Genomic DNA, 26,255 nt, shown 5'->3' with positions numbered 1-26,255 from the left:
ATTTTTGTATCCATATTTTTCAGGCACAAATGGCTCAAATATATCATCATCCACTGATTGATATGCTGACGATGGCCGGTTGGAATTTTTTTCCTGCTCTCTCCTATTATGGTAACTCGAGAATACAGGTCTACAGTAATAAGGATCACTGATGATGATATTTGTGGTTGTTGCCCCGTACTTATGGAAAAGAAGGTGAAACATAACAGTTTTGTAAGAAATCGTTAATGAAACATGCAAACCAAGAAGAAGCAGCAACACTTTATTAGCAAAACAGTCTTTTATTAGAAATATCTTGTATAAAAATGAACATGCTCTACACATTTTTCTTATTTTTTTTTTTTTGATAATTCATAAATATCCAGGCACTGTAATTCTTTTTTTTAAACTTTCTTCTTTTTTTTTTTTTTTAATAATTCAGTACATAAAGCAGACATGTTCAATCAATTTTAATAACGTACATTAACTTGCCATTTAATTTCAGTCAGCACTTACTTATTTCTATTTTTGAAACACAGACAAAGTGTTTTTAGAAAAATAAAAAGGGGGGTTTGTGGCAAAAATAAGCAGTAAATCATCATATTCACGAAAACACAAACAATCCCACAAACAATACTATCAAATGATGAGAAAACAACGTTTGCAGCAACACCCTAGACTTTTGTTGAAGCTGAGCGCTGAGAGAATCATAGATTCAACCAAAAAATATTAGTTATTTATAATCCTCTGCAGTAGTTTTCCTTCTGGACGTTATACCTTTCTCTCAAATTGTTCACATGGTTTTTGTTATGAGTTTTGACATGCAACATACAATATTTTTGCATTGCTGAGGATAACATCTAATGAGACAAATTCCAGAGTTACTGTTTATGACAAATACTTTAGAGACTGCAGACAGAAATGGAGTTTATACATTTAATTATAAATTGTACACCGAGTCTTCTCTCTTCATTATGTGGAACGGAATGGATGCAACACAAATAACACCATGAAGAATCCATGGAAAGAATGGCGGGAGCAGTTTAATGGATATGAGGCACAGAATGAAGGCACCGGCCCTTATTTATCAAGCACCTATACGCACCCCCTTTTTGATCAAAAGATGAGAGATTGTCAATATACTGTGAAAATCTGTTAATGTGTTTTTGGACAGAGGGAGGGAATCTAAAGCATATTTTGATCACTAAGGAGCAGACAGACTCCAGGACAAACAGACTGTATAGACGATCAGGCAAAAAAAAATTATGCGATCCATTCAGTTGCAATCACGATACACAACATAAATATATATATTTTTATTTTTCTCAAAATCTGATATGCCCTGTAGACTGTAGCAAGACTTAAAGCAGCCCATGAATTTTTCCATTTGCACCATTTAATACACAATACTGCATCAACGATAGTTCTCTTTTGGCACAAGCTGCTCTTCCGCCGCACCGTCGGCTAAAACTTACGTTATTACGTGTCGCCCAAGAAAGAGCCATCATCAATTTAGGAAACAGAAGTAAGTCAATAAAGTTTTTTTTCTGAAAGTAGACCGTGAACAGCCTTCAAGATCTATCTCAATCTAAAAACACCCACACTTCTACAAACCTGAGTCAAAACAGGCTTGTTAACACGTTTGCAAACGACTACGTACTCAAGCACATTTCTCACACACAGAAGAACACAGGTTAGCTGTTGGTGTCATGCTGCTCACCACCTTACAAACACTGGTTAAAGTCCACTGGCCCTTTTAGCTCTGCTCTCAGTCGCTAGATGCTAAACTTTCATTTCCACTCACTTGTTTACTTAATATCTGTGCATGTGAAGCTAAAAGCTGCACAGAGCTGAAGACTATTGAATTTAATAATAAAGCATCCCTGTTCGGTTGACGGAAGTTTAACATGACAAAGTCCGCCTTGCACGTGTAAATCTGAGAATTACTTATCTGACAAATACTCTGCCCAATAACTGTGGACAACATTTAAATGGAGCGTAACGAGGCTAAAGGATGATATCGAGCCTGTTTAAAGTTAAACACTCCTTAGTAAATATTATGCACGTCAATTATCGACCTAATTATCGTCAAACACTTTGGCTGTTTGATAAAACTGAGCATTTGCACCCCTCTCCGAACGGGACCTCAAGCCAAGCAGCTACACGAGCCTAATTTTGCACCCAAATTACTTTTAAAACTCTCATTAATCATTTCCACTGTAGCTTCAAAATTCATGACCCCAAAGTGGCAAAAAAAAAAAATCCTGGCAGGAAACTGCAGATTAACTATTCATCTATCACAAACCACAGGAGATTCCCTATGTAGTAATAGTGCCTTATGCACATCTATCATACCGTACCATCAAGCTTTAAAATTAAATATATCTGGTGTGTCAGCACACTTATCTGTTGAATTATCCCTTTAAAAAAATCAAGCGTTTAGGGACAGAATACTTTTACTCCACTTTATAAAATTAGAATATTTCAAAATTCTTTATCTTGAAACATTCAAATACACAAAATATAGAAAACACAGGGTAATATGGAAATAACAGCGTGTAGTGTGATTCACTGGAGCAAATGCCTAATGCAGGTGTGTCGCTAATGTGTCAAGAATTGTACCTTTTTAATGTTGGCTCGGATGGAATTTTATCTCTTACAATCAACCAGCGGCTTGAATTCAGAAGGCTTTAACAAGCGCATGATAAATAAGGGCCAATAAAGTCTGAGATGTTTAAAGTATGCGTCGACGCGTCTCTGAGTCCTGACTGACGTTGATGGAGTGAGGTGTAAACCATAAAGTATTCCTCATGGCTATTTGTTTTGTTTTTTTTGTTTTTTTTTTGCTCCCCTTAATGTCTGAGATCACTCTTAATTCAGCAGAGGGTAAACCCAGTGGGTAATGATCCGAGATGTCTTCTTCACCGTGAATGACAACCATGACAAATGTTGCATTCCATAGACGTTGACAACACAGCACGGCACATGTGATGCTCCCACAAGCATGCTCTGGGACTGTACATTAGGTTTTTGCCAAGATGATGGCGTCAGCATCATTATGAAACATTTATATAAAAACGAAATGAAATAAAAAAAAAATGAAACGAAACCTGGGATGACCCACTGCTTTGTTTTCTGGAGTTTCAGATATGTAGGATACTGAATGTTCTGTAGTAAGGCATGTACAGTTTGAAGCGTACCGCAGCTTTAAACCTCAATAATAACAGTAACCAAAAATAATGACTATAGTTTTATACTGTTTGATCTTGTCGACTGCATTTGACTCGAACAATAAAACCAGAACCCTCCCCCCCGTCTTTGTTGAAATGAGTCAAACGATTTGGCCTCGGAGCCGGCTCAAATTGTGTGCTATACACTTCAGAAGGAAAAACATACTGTGGGTTGCAGGTGGTTCGCTCGGCCTGCGTCTGGAAAATGTCACTGCTCAACTCTCACCTGTGTCTCAGAAAGGGTGGGAAGAGGAAAATCAACTGTCCAATCTCCCTTACGTCTCCCATCTCCTTCCTGCAAATTCTACTAATTTCTCATAAATTTGGCGTTCAAGCCTTTACCTGATTCTCTAGAAAAATATGACATCCTCTCTGTTTACCGAGTGACAAATTCCCATCTTTCCACCCGAGTCCTTTCTGCTGTAGCAGTCCTTCAGTATTTCCCCAGTGTTCCCCCAGAATCAGCTGATTTCTCCTCAAGGCAGGCCCCTTGCTCCTCTTCCAACGCTCGTCTCCGGCTTAGATGGCATGGTTACTGTAGCTTATGTATGTCTGCTTGGAGGCCAACACTGAAAGGTGAAGGTGTAGGAGAAAGAAGGAAAAGGGTTAGAAAAATGCAACGGGTGAGATTTAAACAGGCAGTGAAGCGGTTATCTTTCAGAGCACATGTTGGGAGTCCAGATTGATGGGGAGGTTTTATTTATGGATGACTTCATTAAACGAGTGCAGGTGGAACCGATCGTAAAAGTAGAGCGATGTAACGCAAAACAGAGTTTACAGGTACAGATAGCTCCCCTATCATTGGATTGCATTTACACTGAAATGTGCATTTTGTGAAGCTGAAGAAAATGGTAAGTGGTGGCTGCGGTTTAAAATGTGTGTATGGAAAAACACCTGATATCCAGATCTCATGATCTGATAAATAGCGTCCACTGATGTCACTCAGTTGTTCATAATGGGTTTAACAGTGTTGCAAAGTGCAAAGCCAACCCAGTGGACTGCTTTTTTAACACCTAACGCCTACATTACTGACAATGCAACTTACATGCAGCTTCCTCTGGAGCCACAAAAGGATTAATACTACTTTATTCACACATACAGTCTTATTCCCAAAGACCTGTAAACACATTTTAATGTGTCTAATTAGTGGAGTTATCCCTTAATACAGGTCTGCGTCTCTCTTGCTGCAGAAAAGAAAAGAGCAAACAGTTTTTTGACTGCAGTGAACATTTTGATCTGATGTGGTTTTCAGAAATTACCACATCTTTATTTTCTTGATAGATTTTGACTTTTGGACTATACAATGCTCTGGAGTTGTCCAAATGTTTGGGTCACATGTGTCAGAAACAATCCGAAGCAGCTATCACTGGATTCTATTCCTACATGTAGTGTAACATTGGTAATATTAGTGTAGCCTAATATATATCTTCAACTGTGCAGAGAAATACAAGGTTTGAACAGAATAAATAGACATGCAAAATATATTCCAATATTAATGAAGCTTCCAATTATTATGTACAGTAGTAGAGTTATAAAATCAAAATAAAGTACCATCATGAAATATCTGTCAAGACAGTGATGCAGATGCAATCAGGCTCAGAGGCCGTGGCAATGGTCATATCAGTGTCAGCACCTGCTCTTACAGTGCCATTAATGAAATCTGGATAAACTCTCTCATAATGTTTTCCTCACAGCTGATGATATCTTTACGTCTTATTAAAAAATAGAGCATCTCATAGAGCTGCCAAGCTGATCACAACAGTGTAATAAAAATGCAGTAGTAAACCATTCAAATGCAAGTCTGTCTAACACATGCAGAGACCTGAGATTTCTCTGTGCACCAGGCAAAGCATGCAACAGTCAGTCAGTGTCTTTAACATCTGGAATCGTAAAACGTATCGGATGTAAAATGCTATTAAGACTATATGTGATCTGACTTGGCACTGAAAGTGTCGTCATCACTGTTTGACAACAGAGCTCATTATTATTTAATGTTCTTTTCATGTTTAATGGAATTTTCTATCAGCTGTGAATAAAACACATAAGGCGGATGACCAGAGGGCAAAACCACAGTGACCATAACAAGCCCATACCGCTGGTCAGACACGACTTCCATACCATACAGTACCTTTGTGCATGTGTGCAGTCATGCTTCTATGCACACATATGTCTTTGTGCAAGTGTCATTGTGTAAGTGTGCCATTTTTTTTTTTTTTTTTTGTATTTTTTTCAAAATAAAAAATTGCCCTCAGCGAGCATGCTCGGTGGTGGTAATCACACTACCAATCTGCCAATCTGCCCACAGCAGCCTTGGCTGATTGAATATGTCAGAGGGGATGAATCCAATCAGAAGACAGCTGAAAGCCAGAGTCAGGGCAAAAGTGCTGGAGAGGAGAGATGTGCAGTCGTAAATGTTTCTGTATATTTGTCAGTGCCATGTTGGGTGTGTGAATGGGGGGCGGTATTCTCGCCATTTCATGCAAAGCATCTCTTCCAAGAGAAGCATTGATAAATGAACCTTATTTGAATATTTATGAGCTGCAAGGCCAAGATAAAGAATAGATGGTCCTGAAAGAATTGGAGCTGGCAGACCCATCTGTCTTTTTCTGTTCATTCTTATTGTTGTTGTTGCCCCATTACTGCAAATTCCTTCTTTTGTCAACAGGGAAACAAATTACGGGGGACACATGGCTATCGCTTGTCTCATGCACTCAGACAGAGTGGTGTCATCTTCCCACATTAACAGGCTTTGCCATGCTGATTGGCCATTTTATGGCACCACACACCAATTTCACCTATCCAAGTTAATGTCTGTTGGTCATGGGTGAATTCGTGAGGGCTAGATTACTGCCTTGTGCCATTCGGGGCAGGGGGGTGCTGTGTTTTTAGCCAGAGGCAGCCGGGGATGCTTTGTGCATAGTATAGGCAGGCACGGGGTGTTGTTGTGAACATTAGCAGAAAATGAACAAGTGCTCACAGATAATAATAAAAGGTCAAAGTCAATTTCTAATCGGGTTACCTGAGAGTCTAAAGTCCCTCACAGGGCTCCCCTCCCTCAACACAGTCTGACACATAAGCACAAAGAGCAGTTGTTAGAATCACAGTTCAAACCAGAGGGTGAGATTCAGCACCTATGCAAGCATTCTATAACTGGATAAGATATAACCACTCAGTTTTTAGGTCGGAAAAAAGACATACATGCAAAGTGTGGGCACAGGCTTTTTGGTCCTAATACACATCATTCTGTTCTGTTCAGCTTGTCAGAGTATAGATTCAGGACTTTCAGTAATCAGAACATGTTGGGTTGCTTGATTGGATTGAAGTCTGCCCCCACACAGGGACCTCCTACTCATACACTTTATCTTGGTGATTGAAATATCGTCTTTTTCCAACACTGGGTCTCTTTGGTTCCTTTCAAAATCAGACTAGTGTGGGCACCCCTGTCACATCTCCTGATTCACAAATCCAGTGTGGTGAGAGTTAGTGAGAATGGAATTATTTTTCTGCTCCATGTCGTCAAAATGCAGGATTATCCTGGCCTAAAAAAGCAAAGTTACTTCCTAACCCTGACTTTTTAAAAAAAGTTGGGATGCTGTGTAAAACTCATACAGAATATGATAATTTGCTTATCCCTTTTGACATGTACTCAATTAAAAGTAGAATACATAGTCAGTTTATTTAATGTTTTACTTCATCACGACTTAGATTTTTGTAAATATTTCCTTATTATAGGGAAGGATACAAGAATAAGTTTAGCATTAATCAGAAAATATGAAAACCTCGTGCTGGAGCCTCATTCTTTGACTGACTTTGAAAATTGGATTTGTGCTAAGCTCAACCAGTACTTTAGGTGCTGAAAGGGAGATGATATAAGTCCACTTTGGACATTCATGAGTTAATAAATTGCAGGCTATAAGCATTAGTGTCACCACCCATTGATTAATAATTGATTCCATTCCATTGATTGGTGAATAATGGGCAATTGGGAAAACCCAACTCTTATTCTAGCCAGAGGCTATGTTGAACTCACTCTCATCAGCTCTAATTATTAACACAGTTCTGTCATCTACAACGGCTCATGCTCAGAAAAAAAGAAAAAAACATAGTACAACATCACTTTATGTGGCTCTGAAATGGCAGCCTAATTTCTTGCATACTCACGTAAGACTTGCTAATTTCCAGAGCCAATGAAGTGCAAAATAACACTGCCATTAATAATGTTCACATAAAAGGAGCTCATTGTTTTAGAAAAGACTTGTGTATTCTATAACTGCCTGTACTTTACACAGAAACAGCTCAGCAGAATAAAATCAACTCCTGGTTTGAGTCCACCGGAACACATTTCATTAATTCTCCTAAATGCTCCATCAGGCGTGATACCAACCTTGTGTTTCAAGACTCTCACAGAGTTCAGACTTGGCCTCTCCGTTGGGCCTCAGGCCGCCTTTCGGGTTGAACTTGTTGGACATGGTGGCTGCGGTGACCACAGCCTTCAGGCTGCGCTTGCGCTTGGGTACGTTCTGCTCTGGGTGGACGAGAACGACGTAGACCTTAGGCATGTAGAGCATTCCCAGAGAGACCGACGCACTGAGGCTTACAGAGATGGTCAGGGTTGTGGTCTGGATGTACATCTGCATTGTGGAAGGAGGCAGTGGAGACACATAAAAAACAAAATCATTCATTGAGGTTACACTGACTGATGTCCTAGTTTTAGAATCTGAGGTTAAGCTGGGCACACAGTAATGAAGGTTGTGCTACTTAACGGCTGCACAGTGTGAATTTAGACCATCAAAGAAAATCTGATTCAAATGCATTACTCTGAGAACTGATTTTCTACTAAAGCTGCAGGAATAGTTTTTGGGTATGTGATTGCTTTCAAATGACTGATGCATTTAAAGTCCTGCATTTAAAACAATGCATGCATTACCCTATTAAATACTACTTCTAATGGAGGGGAAATTTGCAGGTCACACAGTATCACATAACCCTCACACATGGCATACAGTATCCTTTACTCATGTTGTCTATATCTGCTGTATTCATCACTCCTGAGCTGGGCTTTCATTGTTGTTTGTTTACTTCTAATGTGCAACTAATAGACGTGACCCCTGATGGGTGTCTATGTAGTCTGAATATAGATGTTTTTGCCCCGAGGTGTTGAACAACAACATAAGGACTATGTGCTTTTTTAATGCCAGTGACAGCTGCAAATCACAGCTGGGTAGCAGATATACTGTATAGCTACAGGCAACAACTGGGGATCGGAGAGGAACATCCCACAGCATATTAAAGGTGCCTGCAAGTGATTTTTCATTTATGATAATCTTGCCAGAGCTCAGACGCAGTCCAGCTCTGATTTGTTGATGTAGGGACTGTGGTGAGTCGGCAAGTGTGAAAAATAAAACAAGTAGATCTTATTTGATATTGACACACACACACACACACACACACATATTAAATGCCTTACATCATCAGCCACACCGACCAAAAAAATAAAATATTAAAACATGCTTCCCTCAGTTTAAGAGTATACTTCTTCTTTCAGCCACCACAGTGGATCATCTATTTCCATCTTGCTTGGCAAACCGGCCCGCCCTACCCAGCGGGTCTGATTTTTTATTATCTGCATATTTGATCTGGCATAAGCTTTTTTTTTTTTTTACGCCAGATGCCATTCTTAATGCAGCCCTCCCCATTTATACTGGCTTTGGACCAGCATTTTACATATGCGCTGGCTTGTGCATCCCAAGTGACTGTGGAACAAACCCGTCAGTGTCTTGCCCAAAGACACTTTGACGCGTTCAGAGGCGGGGATCGAACCGCCAACCCTGTGATCAGTCGGTTAAGACCTGCTCTAAGAGTGTTTAAGAGTGCACCTCCATTGACAAACACAATACAAATCATCAAAGTAATACACTTGATCTTCCGACTTCAAGTTTCAGCTTTAAATTATTCATTTGAAAAAAAAGGCAGGAGAGAACAGTCGACGTTGCCTCTGAAATTTGCTGAGGTCCTCTGGAGTTGATGAACACAAGACGAGTGTACAGTGAAAACACAGCTGGCAGACATCCTTCAAACAGAGTCGCCTAGGGGTTTGTCCGACATTACATTTACCATACATCGCAAATGACTGAGTCTTTTGGCACGAGAATAACCCAACGGGGCCTTCAACCGCGAGCATGTCAACAGTTATAAATTATGTTTGCTGACGTGGTGAGTTGACATATGTTGTTTGCGTGTTAGCTTGAACAACATTTATCTTCTCGTTTTCCAGTTGCTCGTGCATTTCTTCTTAAAATCGTTCCCGTCTCATCCGTCGCTAAATTCCCAGTAATAATAATCTGGCATCATCTATAATATCTGAAATTACATCACGACATTGAGCAGTAGTGAGCGTAGCATTCTTCGGGCCATCTGAGGTGTACGCATACAATACTACCGCTGCAACATTATTTTGAAGCAGAATTGATAGCATGACCTGTCGGACAGCCCCCTATGATACATGTTGATGTAATGAAAGCTATAAGGGAAGCCCTGCACAAATTAAACCCCCTGAAGCCATGTCAGTTAAAAAAAAAAAGATGTCAAATTGAAGTGAGAGGGCTTTGTATTCCATCACACTGCAAGTAGAACATGAGCATTCCTTGGTGATGGAGGGGGGAGTGTTGTAATCTCCTGAGAAGATTACACGTGGCCCGGGGTGAGTTGGGAACAATATTGCTACCCCTCCGGAGTACAGAGAGGAGTCACTCTGTGAGGGGGAGCCAAGACCCTTGTCCACTTCCATCGGCCCCGGTGACATGAATTTTCCCTGACACGCCGATATGATTGCCAATCTGCTCCATCGGCACAGCGAGGGGAACAAGGCTGGGGACAGAAAACTCAGCGGGCTGAGCCATTATGAAGTTTCTTGGAAGCAGGATTGCTCCTTTTTGTCACCAGGCATCACATCCCCTGTCCAGACAGCTGCCAGAGCTGTCTCTACCTATATGCAAAGCATGTGAACAAGAACACTCTTTCACAGCCCTTTCAAATCCATCTACTCGCATCTCTTTTTTTTTTAGGGTTGTTTGAATAAAGACGATATTACATGAAATTATTTGTTAAATCTTCTAATGCCTATATTTCCTTTAGAAAGACATGTCTGTATTCTATTTAAAGTAGCTGCTTCAGTTGCGCGGTCCTGGAGTTGTGCATGCTGGCTCACTGTCAAACTGTCATGGCATTACTGGGACACTTGACGAGAACAAAGCCATCGTTAATGATATTAGTAACACCTGTGCTTTCCCCGCCATGACGAGTCACACTCCTGCTGTGAGAAAAGGTCCAATAACTCTAATCTAGTTTGGTTCAAAAAATGGTTACACAACAGTGTTTCTAAAGAAGGTGACAACACAATTTAAAGGGACCAGATCATGTACAGCACAGAATACGTTTTGTTATAGAGTAATGATTATTTCAGTAAAAAAACAAAATCATGGATTAATATATATGGTGTGTGTAGGACGATAGGATATAATTTATCTGGGGAATAAAAGTACATTCCTTTTCTGAAAACAGGATAATAAGGTGGATCTTCTTGAAATACTTTATGGCTTTTGGAGTTCTTTAACAGTTAGACTATCCTATGTTTTATTTAACAGAGTCAATTATTCCAGTGTTGTTTCTTTGTGATATCAACACAGCAAGACTTCAATTGGTGTGCGCACACCATTTGGATTGGATGAAAACAACTGTGAGTCTGAGAATTGTTTCCCATCTCGGGTTTATTCACCTGCTTTTCAGTGGCAGAGATGCAAGTGAAGAACAGAGCTTATTTTGTGTTTGGCTGCCTGTATCCTCACGAACTGTGTTGTCATGCATGGGATAGCCTGCTTATTGAACACACTTTGGGACAAGCTGTTTACATCAAAAATCTAAAATTCCCCAAAACCTTAAACTGAGTATCCATATGCTAGATTAAACAGGCTGGCAGATGATTGTTTTTCTACCTATAGTGTCCTGCCAACATGTTCTACAGTCTGCCATCAACAAAGTACAGAAATAAGTGACTCAAGTCATGTTCTGGGCAACAACTAGAGGTTTGGCAGTTCCTCTGTTTACGTGGTTCTTGTAGAATCTGCATTGCTGCATCGACAAAGCATTTAGTTAAACAAAATTATAGTCGACAGATGTTGATCACAACGTTGCTCTCTTGCATTGAATTTGGTGCTAAAGATGCAGTTTTTATATTGGTGTTGTCTCATTTTTGAAAGGATTTTCTCCATAGAAAGGAATTTCAGATGTATCTGCCTTATTTGACGAAGTGGCCAAACCAACTTTTTGAGCATTCACAACCAGAAATCAAAGTTTGATCCATTTGGTCCGATAATAATTGGAAAGTCTAAAAGAGCAGCACAATTCAATTGTTTTATTCAAGTTAGCTGTAAGAAGTTAGGAATGAACAGGGTTCCACCTAACACACTGTATACAGATTTGCTTGATTAGATGCACGATCTGACAGCTTATATTAACTGATTAATAAGTTGCCATTTAGATTAATATAGAAAACTGAGGATGTGATACATTGAGTTAAATCGAGATGCATCGAGAATCATTGTGCATTCAAATCACTGACAGGTGAATCGAATCGTGAGGCAGGTAAAGATTCACACCGAAGCGACTACATAGCATTCGGAACAGGCCTGCTGTCTGTTGATGCTAAAGGCTCTGCGACAGGACCTGATGAATTCTGGATAGCGTCCCAAGCTTATTTCAAATGTTTCAAATTCAGCTTTTTGAGTTATTTTGCTGTTTGTTTTACAGAATTGAACATGGCACAGAGTGAACAAAGGAAACCTTTCCGACCAAAGTTTGTTACATTGATAAAAAATTGTTAATGTGCAGGAAGAAGCATAGTCTCTGGATACTATTATTGATATTATGGTTTACTTAAACTGTGAAGAACAAAGACTGGGCCCCTCTGTAAAAGGATAACTCCCCCTGCAGCCTTCGTCCATGAAACACTATTTATATGTTAATAGGTGTTTAAGCTTTTGCCTCTACTATCATTCTGCTGATATCAAATGTCCATGCAAACTTACCCATTACCTTGCCTTTTAACACACGCTATTTCATGCTGTTGGAAATTTTAAGGCTGCTATTAAACTTGTTATTATGCAGTGCCTTCGCCTTCCCATAATAATGCTTCTGTTGTGATTGGTAGCTTCACATTTCCACTCTTCACTTCCACTACATCTGTGTCGAGCAGCCTCAAAATTAGCACTTGTAAGAGGTGATTTGTGATTCACTTTCTACTGACAAGAAACACTAACAGCCAGAGTGATTTTTATGCTACTTCACAAACACGCGTTATCTAGTTCTGTGTGCATGAATGTGCAGTGATTGACTACTCGGTATTCCCACCCAGTGAGGCAGAGTCAATCACACACAGAGAAACAGAATTAAAGAAAACATACCCAAGCAAACTTGAGGTGAATGAATTATTTTCTCTAGCCTCGAAAAAGCCTTGTAATCCCCGGGGTGAAGTACAAAGCCCATCATCTCATGATGAATAGTGGCAGCATCCGCAAACACAAGAGGCTGATGCTACTCTACAAATGAAATTTGAATGGTCATTTTCTGCACAATGAGGGGCATGGAAAATGTACAAGAACTCCACATGGAAAACTGAAATCCAACATGCACAACTGAATTTAATTGATTAGCTGCCACGGTGCTCTCTGTAAATATGGTGAAGCTGCATCAGCCAACGTATCAGTTATCGGAAATTTTTCCTCCCTAAAATATGACAGATGACCTTCTCTTAATGCATTATACTTGCACTTTCTATACATTTAACATGAAAGTTGTTGTTATTAAAAAGTGCTATCTGTACTGCTGAGAATGGAGAAATAAAGAAGTGGTCAGGATGTCAATCCATAGTAAAATAATATAATTATATGATTGAAGAAAAACCTGATGCTCCATCCCTCATCCCAACGACGATAATATTGTGTATTGCAATATTTGGGCAGAACAACATTGTTTTATAACATTTTGGATATCACCCAAGCCAATTAGTTTAAAGAAGCACCTTCGAACGGGTAGCTGTGTTGTTGTGCATGACAAGTCAAACTGAGTGGAGCCAGCACGTTTGGAAAAGGGACTGCATTGGCATATAATCGAATCTAAAATAATCAGTTAAGGGGAAAAAAACTTGGATGTTTATTTTTTCACTCCAACACATCTGAAAAGGAATCCTTACCTTTTCTGCTGATTGTGAGGTCCCAAAGAAGATGGGAATGAAGGCGAGCCACACAATGCAGGTGGTGTACATGGTGAAGCCAATGGGCTTGGCCTCGTTGAACGTCTCCGGAACCCCTCTGGTCTTGATGGCGTAAACTGTGCAGGTGACCATCAGCAGCATGCTATAACCCAGCAGACAGATGAGGGACAGGTCTGATATATCACATTTCAGAACGCCACGGGCCATCTTAGGATTGGATGTACGCTGGTCCTGATAGTCGATGATGGCTTGTGACGGGTCAACGCCAAACCAGATGCACACCCCAAGGAGCTGCACAGATATCAGGCTGAATGTGATGACCAACTGAGAGGCTGGAGAGATGAAGCGAGGGGCGCTGACCGACATCTTGCCCTGCTCGAAAATCCTGTAGATCCGATTCGTCTTGGTGAGCAGCGCTGCGTAGCTTATGCTCATACCCAGGCCAAGGAAAATCCTTCGCAGGGAGCATACAAACACATCAGGAGTGGAGATCATGAGGAATGTAGTTGCGTAGCACAGAAAGATACCCGTCAACAGCACATAGCTCAGTTCTCGGCCCGATGCTTTAACAATGGGTGTATCATTATAGCGTACAAAGGTGACGACAACAAACAGAGTGGCCATGATGCCCAGGACAGCAATGAGGACAGGGATGACTGCCCACGGGGAGCTCCACTCCAGCTTGACAATGGGAATGGGATCGCAGCCAGTGTGGTTTTCATTAGGCCGCAAATCAAAGCGACACATCTTGCAGGTGTACGTGTCTGCCTGATACTGGTAACCATCACAGTTCTCGCAGTGCCAACAACATGGGATTCCCTTGACGGTCTTCTTGCGCTGCCCAGGACGGCAGGGCTGGCTGCATATAGAAGAAGGGACTTCTTGTGTTCCACCAGGCCACTGCATCTCCTTGGTCTGGAGGGAAGAGGAGAGAAATTTGCAGAACAGATTACACCCCACCTTAAAAACTGTTCATGCTGCTCATATACACACATCCTTATAACTTCAACTCAAGGTGAATAAATACTATGCGAGTCATTACAGCAGGAAACTAGGGGTGGTGAAAAAAATCGATTATTGATTAATCGCGATTATAATATTGACGATTATGATTCGATTACTAAATTTCCAAAAATCGATTTAAAAAAAAAAAAAAAAATGTTTTTTTTTTTTTTTTTAAATAGTAATACAAACTGGAGTCCTCCTCTTACTGGCTTCCGCTACATGGTCCACAGTCTGGAGCCAAGATATGTTATTCCATCCCGGAGCTTTTTCACACTTAAATCGATTCCAAATCTTTAAAAGGAGACAAAGCTTTCTGTGCAAGTGTCCCTCAACTCTGCTCACAGGGTAGCAATAACCTGCGATGCCTGGACATCCAGAGCAACAGTCTCATATGTGACCGTTACAGCTCATTATGTCAGCAGTTAATGGAAGCTAATGTCCTACGTACTTCAGACGAAAGCTATGGATGATAGCCACACAAGCGCAAATATGTGTGAGTTTCTCAAAGCAATGGCAGACGAGTGGGGAATAGAGAAACACAACCTGGTTCTCATCTCCGACAATGCTTCTAACATGAGTCCGGCTGCTGAGCTTGGCAGCTTTCTTTTAACAGTGAAACACTACATTTAAAACAAATAATAAAATAATAATTTTGATATTACAGTTACACTATACAATATTGAAGATGCTGTGAGGTGTTACTCCCAAGATAAGTAAAATAATTCAGCAGCTGACTGATGTTAAATGGAAGATCAATAATCGTTAATAATTGAAAATCGAATCGATAATCGTTAATAATCGAAAATTGATTTGTAATCGAATCGAGACTTCAATAATCGGAATCGAATCGGGAAATTGGGCCGATTAACCACCCCTACAGGAAACCAAAAAGAAATCAATTCACTACATTGGTATACTAGTTACATAGTAAACAAAGTGCAACATGCATGAGCACACAATTCAATTAACACCTGGTAGTTTAGTTACCACTCAGAAGTGTATGCTACCATACCACATGAAAGCTGAGGTCTTTCTTATCGAGACATCATGGTGTAAAGTCATCGAATTGTAACTCAACTGGAAACAACTTTGCTGTTTAATTACTTCCAAGGAATGCTGCACTTAATGGAGGAGAGATAAGTAAATAGAGTCAAGCTGAGTCGTACTGCCGTCTCCACACAGTGCAGTGCAGAATCCTCTGCCTGTGCCGTTGCACCGACGTTATTTGTTTTTATTACAAAGCAGTGCTCTTCAGAGGCCTTATTAAATAAAATAGCGTGCGGAAAGGGACAGGGAATCTTCAGTCACATTCATCATTCCAATAAACATCTGGATGGTTTAGATGATTGGATTTGTGTCCTAAAAAATACTTCCATACGGAATTCTTGATTTTCCTCGGAGGTCTCTGCCGTGCAGTTGATGCTGGTGAGTTGATCTGTTTGCAGCGGTAACTTAGAACCTTGATGCCTGCAATAATCTAATAACATACCTAAATTATGTAATATGAACGGTGGGGGGGCTAATGTGTAAATAATTCATGAGAACAGAAATGATGCATTATACATTGTTTTCTAACAACGTTTGGCATTTAAAACAACGCAGTTTTGATGTAAACATATGCAGCACTATGGATGCTGTGCTCCATGCATATGTATACAGTATGTATGTGAAGAGGAACTGGTGTGGTACTGTATCATGCAATAACAGTTAATGTCAACATGAGGTTAATGCAAAGAGATGCATTTCTCTTTTTACACCATTGTAGACCTACTCAAATGAGCATTCCTTTGTGAGTGGAAATGGAAAAAATGCACAGCACACTCTGTAATGAACTGAAGCCGCTGTTAGTCTATGACTATAAATTCAAAAATCAAACATAAAGAAAATGATTTATTTATATTATTATTATTCTGGCTGTTTGGCCGCATAATATTTGATAATAGTTATCAGCTCTACTATGCATGCCAATGTTAGAGTTTATGTAATTCTCACATAAAATGATTGACAAATAAGTGGTACATAGACTCAAAAGAGAGAGTACTTTTTGAGACTCTCATCCTAATTAATGAAGGGTGCAGTTCATTGCTTGTTTGTCTTGTAAATAATTGTCACAAACATTGGGTTTCAAGCCTTCTGCCTTTTAACTTATCTTTTAATATTCTAATTCTATTTAATACGTTTCCATCTTTCCACTTGGCGAAGATATAGATTGTTTTATTTTTCTCTTTTTGCCATGGGCTGTTTGCATTTTTCTTGTCAAGACCAAATGATTTGAATTGGTAATGACATGCTAAACAGCCAAATATGGGAAAAGCTGATGAGTCATTTTGGCTGATTCTAAAAGTCTGACGTGGATGTGAAGCAGAATGACCAGCACAAAAATCTGTCACTCAGATTATGAGACAAGTCAGGCATACACTCCTCCACACATATTTTTAAATAACACTTACGTCTAAGTGGAGCTGATCTGTCCAGTGGCCGATGATCTTGTATTCTGTGGTGTTGTTTGTGATCTGGTATTGGTAGATTTCGTAGCGACCAGGTGCGTCTCCATTCACGTTGAAGATCACCGGAGTGCCAGCAATTCCTGAGGACGACAAAGAAAAAGTTATTTGTTGTTATTGATCATACCTTATGGATAAAATCTTTCTGGTTTTCCCCTGATGTCCTCCAGGTGCTTGTTGCTAAAGTAACCACTATCTGCTGCTAACTGTAGCTGCCACTAGCTCATTATTTCATGTCACTGGACTGTGAGCTTGGCATCAGGAATAGTTGGTGTCTATACCACTAGCGCCAGACTTTGAGTGGGGCATGCTGGTGGGGGAGCAGCACCGGAATGGGAACCACAGCCAGAGCCGTACAAAAAAAGCAACAGAACCGGCTAGGCAGGCTCTTTGGACATGGCGACAAGCACAGAAACAGAGGAGTGGGTTGATGGAGGTGCTGAGGTGGACCTCTTGCTGTTGGACTAATATTAGCTCGCTTGCTATGTCTTTTGTTGTTGCACTTCCTTGAGGTTTGGGTGTGTTAGCATAGTAATTGTCTTTGTAGTTTTGGATCATAAACAATCATCAATCATTACCAATGCATGAGTTCAGCTGTCCATATTAATGACAGTGGTGTATGAGTGAATTGCAATTGTAGGGGTGCCAAATCGTAAAAAAAATAGCAATTCTTGCATAATGTTGCTTTGACTGAGCTGAGTCAGAGCTGAACTCCAGTGGTAAACAATACAGTGAAAACTCATGTTGTTATTCTCATAATGCTCTGAGATTACATGAGGCTGCAAGGGGGCTCAAGCCATTACTGTTATAGTGTTAATGATGGGAGTGAAATAGATGTTGACAGCCATGTTGTCCTGGTCCTTTGAGGAGGGCCAGAGCTGCTGTCTGTTCATGTTCCCATATCATTTCACACTCCTTCATTCTGCTTATTGCCCCATATCCACAAGGTCCCCACTCAGAGTGCGAATGAATGACAGCACTGATTTTGATCACCACTTTGAGGTCTCTCTGCTGCCCGTTTCCGAGCCAACCTACAAAACCCCTCTCCAGCTTCACAACTTGTTATAAAATTGTGGTGTGAGGGAACGAGAATTCACAGATTTAATGATGAGAGCCTACCACAGACTGTTTCAAAGGAAAGGACCATTATTAGCATCCCCATCTCCGTCTATTTTCTCCTAGCAAGCATGCCTTCTCTTTTTTAGTGCATTTCTCTAATATGTGGGTTGGGTTGAAAAGTGCAAAACAAATGTCCTATGTTAACTAGCAGATGGATTTTTTGTAAGGATTGCCCACAGTTAATACTGGATGTTGTGTACAGTAGAAGCTGTAGTAGCTACATCACTGGGTTTTCCAGTGTTAAGGAGAGTTGTTCATGTTTTGCAAGTATTGACTACTTTCTCCTCTGTCATAAGAATAAACCGAACAACTTCTTATTTGAGTGTTTGCTCCTTTTAATAGGTCACAGTATCGATTGCTGATAGTTGTTTGCACCTGTGAGTCAGAGTTGGAAACCTGTGAGTCAGGCTATGAGACCAGAAATTGTTTTCTCCCTCTTGCAGATTTGTGTGCATCAGAGGTATAATCAAAAACGTAAAGGATTTAACTGCATTGCTATCATCCTGCTGAATTATCTAGAGGGCATGTCAACAAAGACAGCAGCAGGTGGTCATGTGCAATTATGAACATTTTCTTGCTCATCTCTGCAATAGAGGGAATTGAGGGGGATGTATGTTTCTACTAATTTGATTGCCTTAATCCATTAGTTTCACCCCTTAACTTGCAAAAAAGGCACTGAAAGTTTCATGCCCAGCCAGCGAAAAAATAACAAAGTGCATATTGAATAACCAGGTCAAATTTCTGAGTAAACACTGCCCAAGATAACTCCAAGGAAAGAAAGCCATGCACTCTAGGAAAAACAATCTGCTGCTATCAGCTGCAGCTTTGCACACATGCACTGAAAATAAAATGTTCACGGTAAAATTGCCTGTTTATTTAGCTCTAAATATGCAAACTTATTGGGCATTTGTGTGTACGTAAGACTCTCAATTAATGATTTGAAAGATGAATTTACCAGCCGGCCCTCACCAGAAAAACAGCTGTATAGGTCGTCCATGTAAACAGCTTACTTCGACCCATAATTATGTTACTGTTGGGAAACAACCTCTAGTGGGCGTAGTGATAATGAGAGGAGCGAAGGAGGAAGTTAGGTGATGTACTATAAGAGTGGAGGATGAGGTTGGTGGCTGGGGCAAACCAGTAGGTGATTCGTTAATTTTTAACAGTGGGGATGGCCCAATGGTATCACCACCCTGCCCCGACACACCTATGTACACCTCCAAAAGGACACTGTTACAGGACACCTTAACCATAACTGTGACATTTCTAAGTCTACAATTCCATTTCTATTTCCAGTTGTCTTCCTTCTCTACCTACTACAATTGTCTTTTTAAAACTGAATTAAAGTAATACACCTTTAAATTATATCTATTGGACTGAGTTTATTCAGGCAGGGTTTTCTCATGTTTCTCACAATACACTTCAAGCAGGGTTATTTTAAGTTACATGACCCCTTGGAATTTTTTACCATCTAAATTCCTTGAAAGACAAACAATGAAGATTGTCCAAAATAGCAGAGCCCGACCAACTTATTTGTAGGCCGATTTTATTGGCCAATATTAGCCTATCACAGATATATCAGTATCAGCATATATATTGTCCAGTATGAAGACCTTATATTTAAAGACTACAAATACAGAATGGAGACTGTCACTCCAGCAGGGTGCGTTAATAAACCAGAAAAAAAATGACAGTTACCAACATAACATAAGCCACTATGTTCTGAACAGACATACTAAAACACTTACAAAAACATTTTAGTTTTAGAACATAAATAGCAAACTTACTAGTAATATTAAACTGTCAGAAAAAACTAATCTCTGAAAAACTTTAACATTACTGAAAATAAACATGTACGTCTGCTATTCCGCCCTCCGCATGAATGTATAAAGGGAGTAAAATTCATAGCGGGAATGTTTCAGAAGCGGAGCCTTTTGCCTGCCCGACTTTGTTGATCTGGGAGTCTGCACAGGGTGTTTCATTTTGAAAATTGGCCAGATACTCTATGCCGTTCCTGTGTCTCTGACTTCCTGCCGGCGCGATCTGCTCTGTGCAGCTTGTGGTGGCTTTCGTCAAAAATTAACCAGGCAGCCGAATTGCAAAGCAGCCGTGCCCGGCTCGACTCCACAGTGTGCAGGAGCTGATCGCGGCCACTTGTGATTTGTAACACACTATCTGCTACTAGCGGATGGAGGGTAATGGCAGGTTAACAATGGGGATGCTTTTTGGCAATTTTGCTAGCAAGGGGGACGGCATCCCCCCTCATATCGCCTACTGGGGCAAACAACAACAGAGCTTTCACTCAGGAGACTACTAATGGTGCCCCGTATGAAGCAAAAGTATTCAGTAAGTATTTAACCTACATGACGTAATTAAATAAAGTCATGTATGCATATATATTTAACCCAAACCATGATCTTATCTGGGATCTTGCCATGTATATTGTTGCCCAAACCTTGCCAATTAGTTTTAAAGAGGCACACAACTTTCAATGAGGAGACCGCTGTTTGTGTCCAGCGCAAAAAACTTACATAATGTACTTAACTATCGTCATATACGTAACGTATCATTAACACAAATCTTGATCTTATCTGGAATCTCACCAATATGTTTCCCAAAAAGTAGAAACAAGTAAAACAAGTTGTTTTTGTGCCTAAACCTAACCAAGTGACAACGAAGTTCTTGACTGGTTCACCTGTCGCTGGTACTCTCCAACACTCACATGTTGGATTACGAGTTGTCGTAGAAAAAGTCATACGTGTCATTTTGGCAGTTAACATGCATTTTCAAATAAGATGATTAATTATTCACTGCAGTTGTGACAGTAGCCCTGAAATTAGCATTTTCATTTTGTTCCTCATGATTTCTCTAAATTGTCCCAGTGGTTTTTTTGTTTATCGAGGGAGGCACATTTAAAGCTCTACTTTGGCTCCCTTAAGAATTGATAATATATTCAAACAAAACAGTCATTTTCAGGATGTCAAATTTGCAGTTTTAAAAAAGGCAATTTTAGTCAATTAAAAGCCATTAACCAGATCCACAAGAAGTCTAATGTGTTTTACAAATGTTGTATAAAAGCTGATCAAAATAAGATAAAGATTCTGAAACTGAGCAGAGGTGACTTCAGTGAACTTAATATTTTTGATGAGGGCATTTGCTATGAACCCAACAATACACGGTTTAAGAAAAACTGTATTGCCACCCCTCCCTCTTAAATGCAAAGCAGTTACTTAAAAAATACCAAGAGTCAGAGCTGTCAGAGGCTGTAACTTACTTCTATTCTGAATGGAGACAGAGCCTTACATGGTTATTAGTCTTTCAATGGGGCAGAGTTGAGGGCCAATGCTGAGGTTGATTTTCTCTTCAGTGTTTCACCCTCTTCTATGAAACTGACTTCAGGAATGGCTTAATCTTAGTGCGCCATACACATATATTAAGCAGTATATGTCCTGTGCTGCTTAATATTCCTAGATTCCTGGACAGGCAAGATCCATCATCAAGCAACAGATACACTCTTTATATTATTTATCAGTTAGCAGTTGGCATTGGTATGAACAGAGACGACCTTTTTCAACGACACATCCAGGGCATAACCTTTTTTTTTTAATTTTTAATGTGGCTTAATTACTGTCAGTAATGTCTAAGTAAATTACTCCACCGCCTGGGTCTGCAATTGGAGAGTTACTGCAGGTAGACAGCCAAATTATTATGCTCGACAATATTTTGAAATTTTTTACAAATACAAAATTTATCTGGAAATTCAACCAGTAGCTTTGCTGGTAGAGCACACATGCTGTGCACAGAGGCTGTGTCTTCACAGTAGTGGTCTGGGGGTTCGAATCTGACTGATCCGTCCCTTTGCTGCAAGCTCTTCCCTGCCTCTCTCTCTTATCCCTTTTTCCTGTTACCCCTCTGCTTATTGTTAAATAAAGCCATGTAAAAGTAACTACATATCATTGTAACAAATTGGCCAGTCATCTGCATTATTATCCCAAGTTTATTGAAATTCCTGTGAGCCATAACAGATTGTTTTTTAAAAAAAAATTTCTGGCAAGAGACTGACATATTCTTCACCCCAGAAACTACAGCAGAGATTGCTGAGCATGAGGCTCATGCCAAATGTTAGTTCATGACTGTTGTTGTTTATACATGGCATGACACAGTTCTGTAGGCCCAGTTTAATATTCAACAGAATTTTCTGTTTTACTATGTGTAGTTCAGGGCTTGCTCTGTCTGTCATTGAATACTCCTGCTCTCCCGTATACTATCTTTAATGTATGATCCTGTGATTGAGTTCTTTCTTAATTTAGAAACAAATTAAATGAGTACTCAAACCTCATGAACAGTCGGATATAAATGACCAAGCCAGCCAACTTTTAATCACAACACTTTTAACACAGCTTTACTGGCAGGTTTATGTCTTGCACAGTTACTTTGTATAACAAAACGTCCTCAGGAAAATAACATTAGGTACCGCTGAGTTTGAACTCTGAATATAACCAGCAGTGTGTTTGTTAAGCATCACTGGGATCACAATCTCAGTACCATGCATCAATAGGTATCAGATGCATGTACATTACATAGCGCTTTGGTTTCCTTTTTCCTATAGTCAGCATGGATGTCTGTAGACAATTCCCAGAATACTCCGGGATCATATGGACATTCCCGCTGTTTTCCTACAAACCTTTTATATTCTCCATGTCTCTGCACCCGAAGACTCTTAAAAGCAACGCGGTATTCTGGTAATGTGCAGCATTGATTTTCCTGGCCGTCCCTGTTGTGGCTTCAGTGCTGACAAGCCTTCCAGTAACAGTATAACACAATGAATAAAGGAATGCATAAAGAATTCATTCTATCACAAAATCTTGCCATACACTAGTTCAGATTAACACTTTATTGCTGGGGTAATTGATCTACAGTATCCCGTGAAACTAAACAAACGTGACTTCAGGATACAACTTTTTTTCTTACACACAAATGAGGACTGACCTGTTTACATAGTAATAGGCACACTCAGGAACAGCTCAACAGTGTTTTGACTTTGAAGATGGGGCGTACCTTAAATCAGTGCTGAGCACTGCAGGGTTTACTTTCTATATCCATTATCCATTAAAACGGCTACAAACGTGAGCGTCAAGTTAACCTTAATCATCCCAATAACTGTTACATTGACTGCATTATTTACAAAAACATCCATCCCTGCGTAATTCATATTTCCGTTTCTTTGTCCCCCTGCCACTTTGTGTCTACTTTAGAACACTCTCAAGTAAGTATATGAACCAAACCAACTTTGGGGAAGCAAATGCCAACATCCCCTCAATTTAGCTGGCAACAAATTTGAATTGTGCTGTTGACCCTTCCCTCTCGACGGAGCATAAATAAAGAACTTTCCACACCCTCACCCTCACTCCCAAAGCCACTTAGACGTTCACTCGAAATTATGCAAAAAGGAATTAAAACAACAACCAAACCATGGCTTTTTTCAGGGCAGATATTGATACAGATTATTAGAAAAATCAAGGAGACTGCAAACCGATATTGTAGACTGAAATTCATTTGCAGTAAAAATTGAACTCTCTGTGTCCAAGTTCAAACAGCTGTTGATCAAATGAAAGTAAAATTTACCCAAGTACTGTTTGCAAGTCTACTTCCCGTGAGAACTTTTCATTTTCTGCTACTATACTTCCTCTCGACTGGATTTATTTGACAACTTTAGTTACTAGTTACTTTACATATTCAGATTATTCAGTGTTTATCGGCTGATAATTGTAACGTGTTAACAATCAGATAGTGTTGTGGGCGGGACATTGTGTGAGAGGATGCTGCATCAGAGCCTAATTAGCACATTTTGAATTATCTTCATTTATCGCCAATCTGACAGAAGAATCACAGACACAGATAATCGGAAAAAAACGCTAAATATCGGCCCGATAATCGGCCAGGGCCGATTATCTGTCTACCCCTTGATAATATAAGCTTTTTATGATCTGATGCTCTTATTAGCATGACTGTGTAATTTGTTATAACTGTTTATATACACAAGGCCATTACAAAATGGCTAATGTAGCTGTTCTGATCTCCAACTGCTAGAGTAAAATGTCTGGTCAGGTTTAGGCACTGAAGCTATTTGGTCAAGGTTAGGGAACCTTATTGTGGTTGAGTGAATCACTGATTAATCGAGGTTGTTAAAAGGCAGTTAAAACAATATTAACTGTTGGTAGAAGGGATGTTCGTGATGTCTCCCTGATGATTATACAGAAAGGACATCAGCATGACGGTGCAGCAATTACAGCAAGAAGATCCTGGGTTCAATTCATGGCTACATGGAGTATGCATGTTCTACCTGTGTCTGTGTTGGTTCCCTCTTGGTACTCTGGCTTCCTCTCAGAGTCCACAGACATGCATGTTGGGTTAATTGGGGACTGTAAATTGCCGACAGGTGTGAATGGCTGTTTGTCTCTATATGTCAGCACTGTGGACCTGTCAGCTCGGATCAGCTCCAGTCACCCGGATCATTGCGCAGGGTAAGCAGTTACAAATGATGGATGGATGATGTGGAAGCTTTAAACTAAGTATAGTCGGCTTGTCTCAAAGTCAACAAACGTAGAAAACTGTCAAAATGAACACAATTTTATTATGTAAGGTTAAACATCTGAACTATGTGGCACCTTGCACTGTGCACTATGAACATTGCACGTTATCCCACATAACATGACATACCTCAAACAAACTCTAAACTCTAGTGGGCTAAGTCAGATCTCATTTCTGACATAAACGGGCAAGTTGTTTTTCTTCTTCCAGAAGTTCTTTTATTTTTTATCTGAAACTAATGTAGATTATTCCTGTCATATACTTGCTGTGGCATGGCTGCCCCAAAGATCCCACCCTGTAATTGTCATAGAAGTAAATCCATTAGCGTATAATCGTCTGCGAGGGTGGAGTATGTTTCAGTCTGTGTCACATGGCTCGCTTTGCATCCTGATGGATAGCACGAACACTCTGACCCTCCACTCATCTGACGTATAATTAGCTTTAGTTGTTATAACCACTAAGGCTGACTAAGTTAGACCCTATTCTGCGCACATTTATTTTTTAATTCTCGCCAGCCAGCACGTTCAGTTCGTTTACTGGTGGCCATCATAACCTCCCCATGTACCTATCTTTTTTTTGCAGGCCTATAATTGATTTTCAAAGTGGATCTTACTTGCTGTGTTGAAGTGTTGCTGCTGTAGAATCATGCACATGTTCAGAGTGTACATTAAAGCCTAAACTTTACACTTACAATTTCACCGAATTCTATTACATTTGAGGTGTTCAGCTGATGCTGTTATAGAGAGTGACTTATATAATGCAAGAGTCAAAGCCATGTGACCTGCCTCATATCTACCCTAGTGTTTTTAACTCATCACTTTTCCATCTCCAAAGATAGTTGCACACGTGATTCACCAGTTATACTAAAAAAATAGAATTTAAGTGTGCATAGGACAGACAAAGGGAACTGTTGTTGCCCTTTTTTTTTTGCTGGTGCTGTGTTTTAACTCTCTTACCTCTCTAATTTTTGCACAATTACGACTCTTGCCAGTGCTCTTCAAGCCGGAGATCTTCTGCGTGGGCAATTCAATGCTGACAAGATGAGGCGAGTTTTTCCACAAAGCACAGATCCTGCGCATCATCAACTATGATAAAATGCGCCGTTCTGCTGCTGATTGTCAACCCTCCCACGGATCTCTGCCGCTTATAGTTGCTGGGAGTAATTTACATTCAGTAGCCTGATAATTGGACACCACTGTATACTGACAGAGCCTCTGCATGAGCATGGTGGTGAACCCATAAAAAAGGATACTTGGTGATAAGTGTGTTTCCTGCATGGTGGTTGTTCATGTTCTTGTTATTTTTAATATGTAGAAAACAATGGACGGCGCTAACAAGCATCTACCTGTGAAGTTGACATTGCGGATGTACTTGAGCAGCAGTGTGCCGTTGATGGTGTCCATCTTGGAGCAGAGGCCGACTTTTCCAGGACACAGATCTTTGTGCATGTTGTGCAGAGCGTGAGCCATGGCGTAAACGGCGTCGATCACAAACTGAACCTTGCCCTCTTGTTCGTAGGATGAATCTTTCCCGATCCGCTCATGGTCTGAAACAAAAAAA

At 40.1% G+C, this 26,255-nt stretch overlaps 1 protein-coding gene across 2 annotated transcripts in view; it reads right to left on the bottom strand.

The window, feature by feature from the left end:
- Positions 1-332: 332 nt before the first annotated feature.
- LOC115585312 (metabotropic glutamate receptor 4) overlaps positions 333-26,255 on the bottom strand; it is a 204,148-nt gene continuing 178,225 nt past the window's right edge. Inside the window, exons 7-12 of one of the 2 annotated variants that reach the window (XM_030423609.1) lie at positions 26,041-26,241; positions 16,932-17,068; positions 13,456-14,391; positions 7,594-7,840; positions 6,229-6,274; positions 333-3,778 (exon numbers count right to left, since the gene is read on the bottom strand). In XM_030423609.1, coding sequence (XP_030279469.1) covers positions 6,237-6,274; positions 7,594-7,840; positions 13,456-14,391; positions 16,932-17,068; positions 26,041-26,241 — 1,559 coding nt within the window. In that variant the 3' untranslated portion in view covers positions 333-3,778; positions 6,229-6,236. The remainder of the gene's footprint in view (positions 3,779-6,228; positions 6,275-7,593; positions 7,841-13,455; positions 14,392-16,931; positions 17,069-26,040; positions 26,242-26,255) is intronic. The other variant, XM_030423608.1, reaches the window with a different exon arrangement.

This window comes from Sparus aurata, chromosome 7 (genome assembly GCF_900880675.1).
Source record: "Sparus aurata chromosome 7, fSpaAur1.1, whole genome shotgun sequence".
NCBI classification, from domain to species: domain Eukaryota; kingdom Metazoa; phylum Chordata; class Actinopteri; order Spariformes; family Sparidae; genus Sparus; species Sparus aurata.
This window is presented reverse-complemented; position numbering and strand designations above follow the sequence as displayed.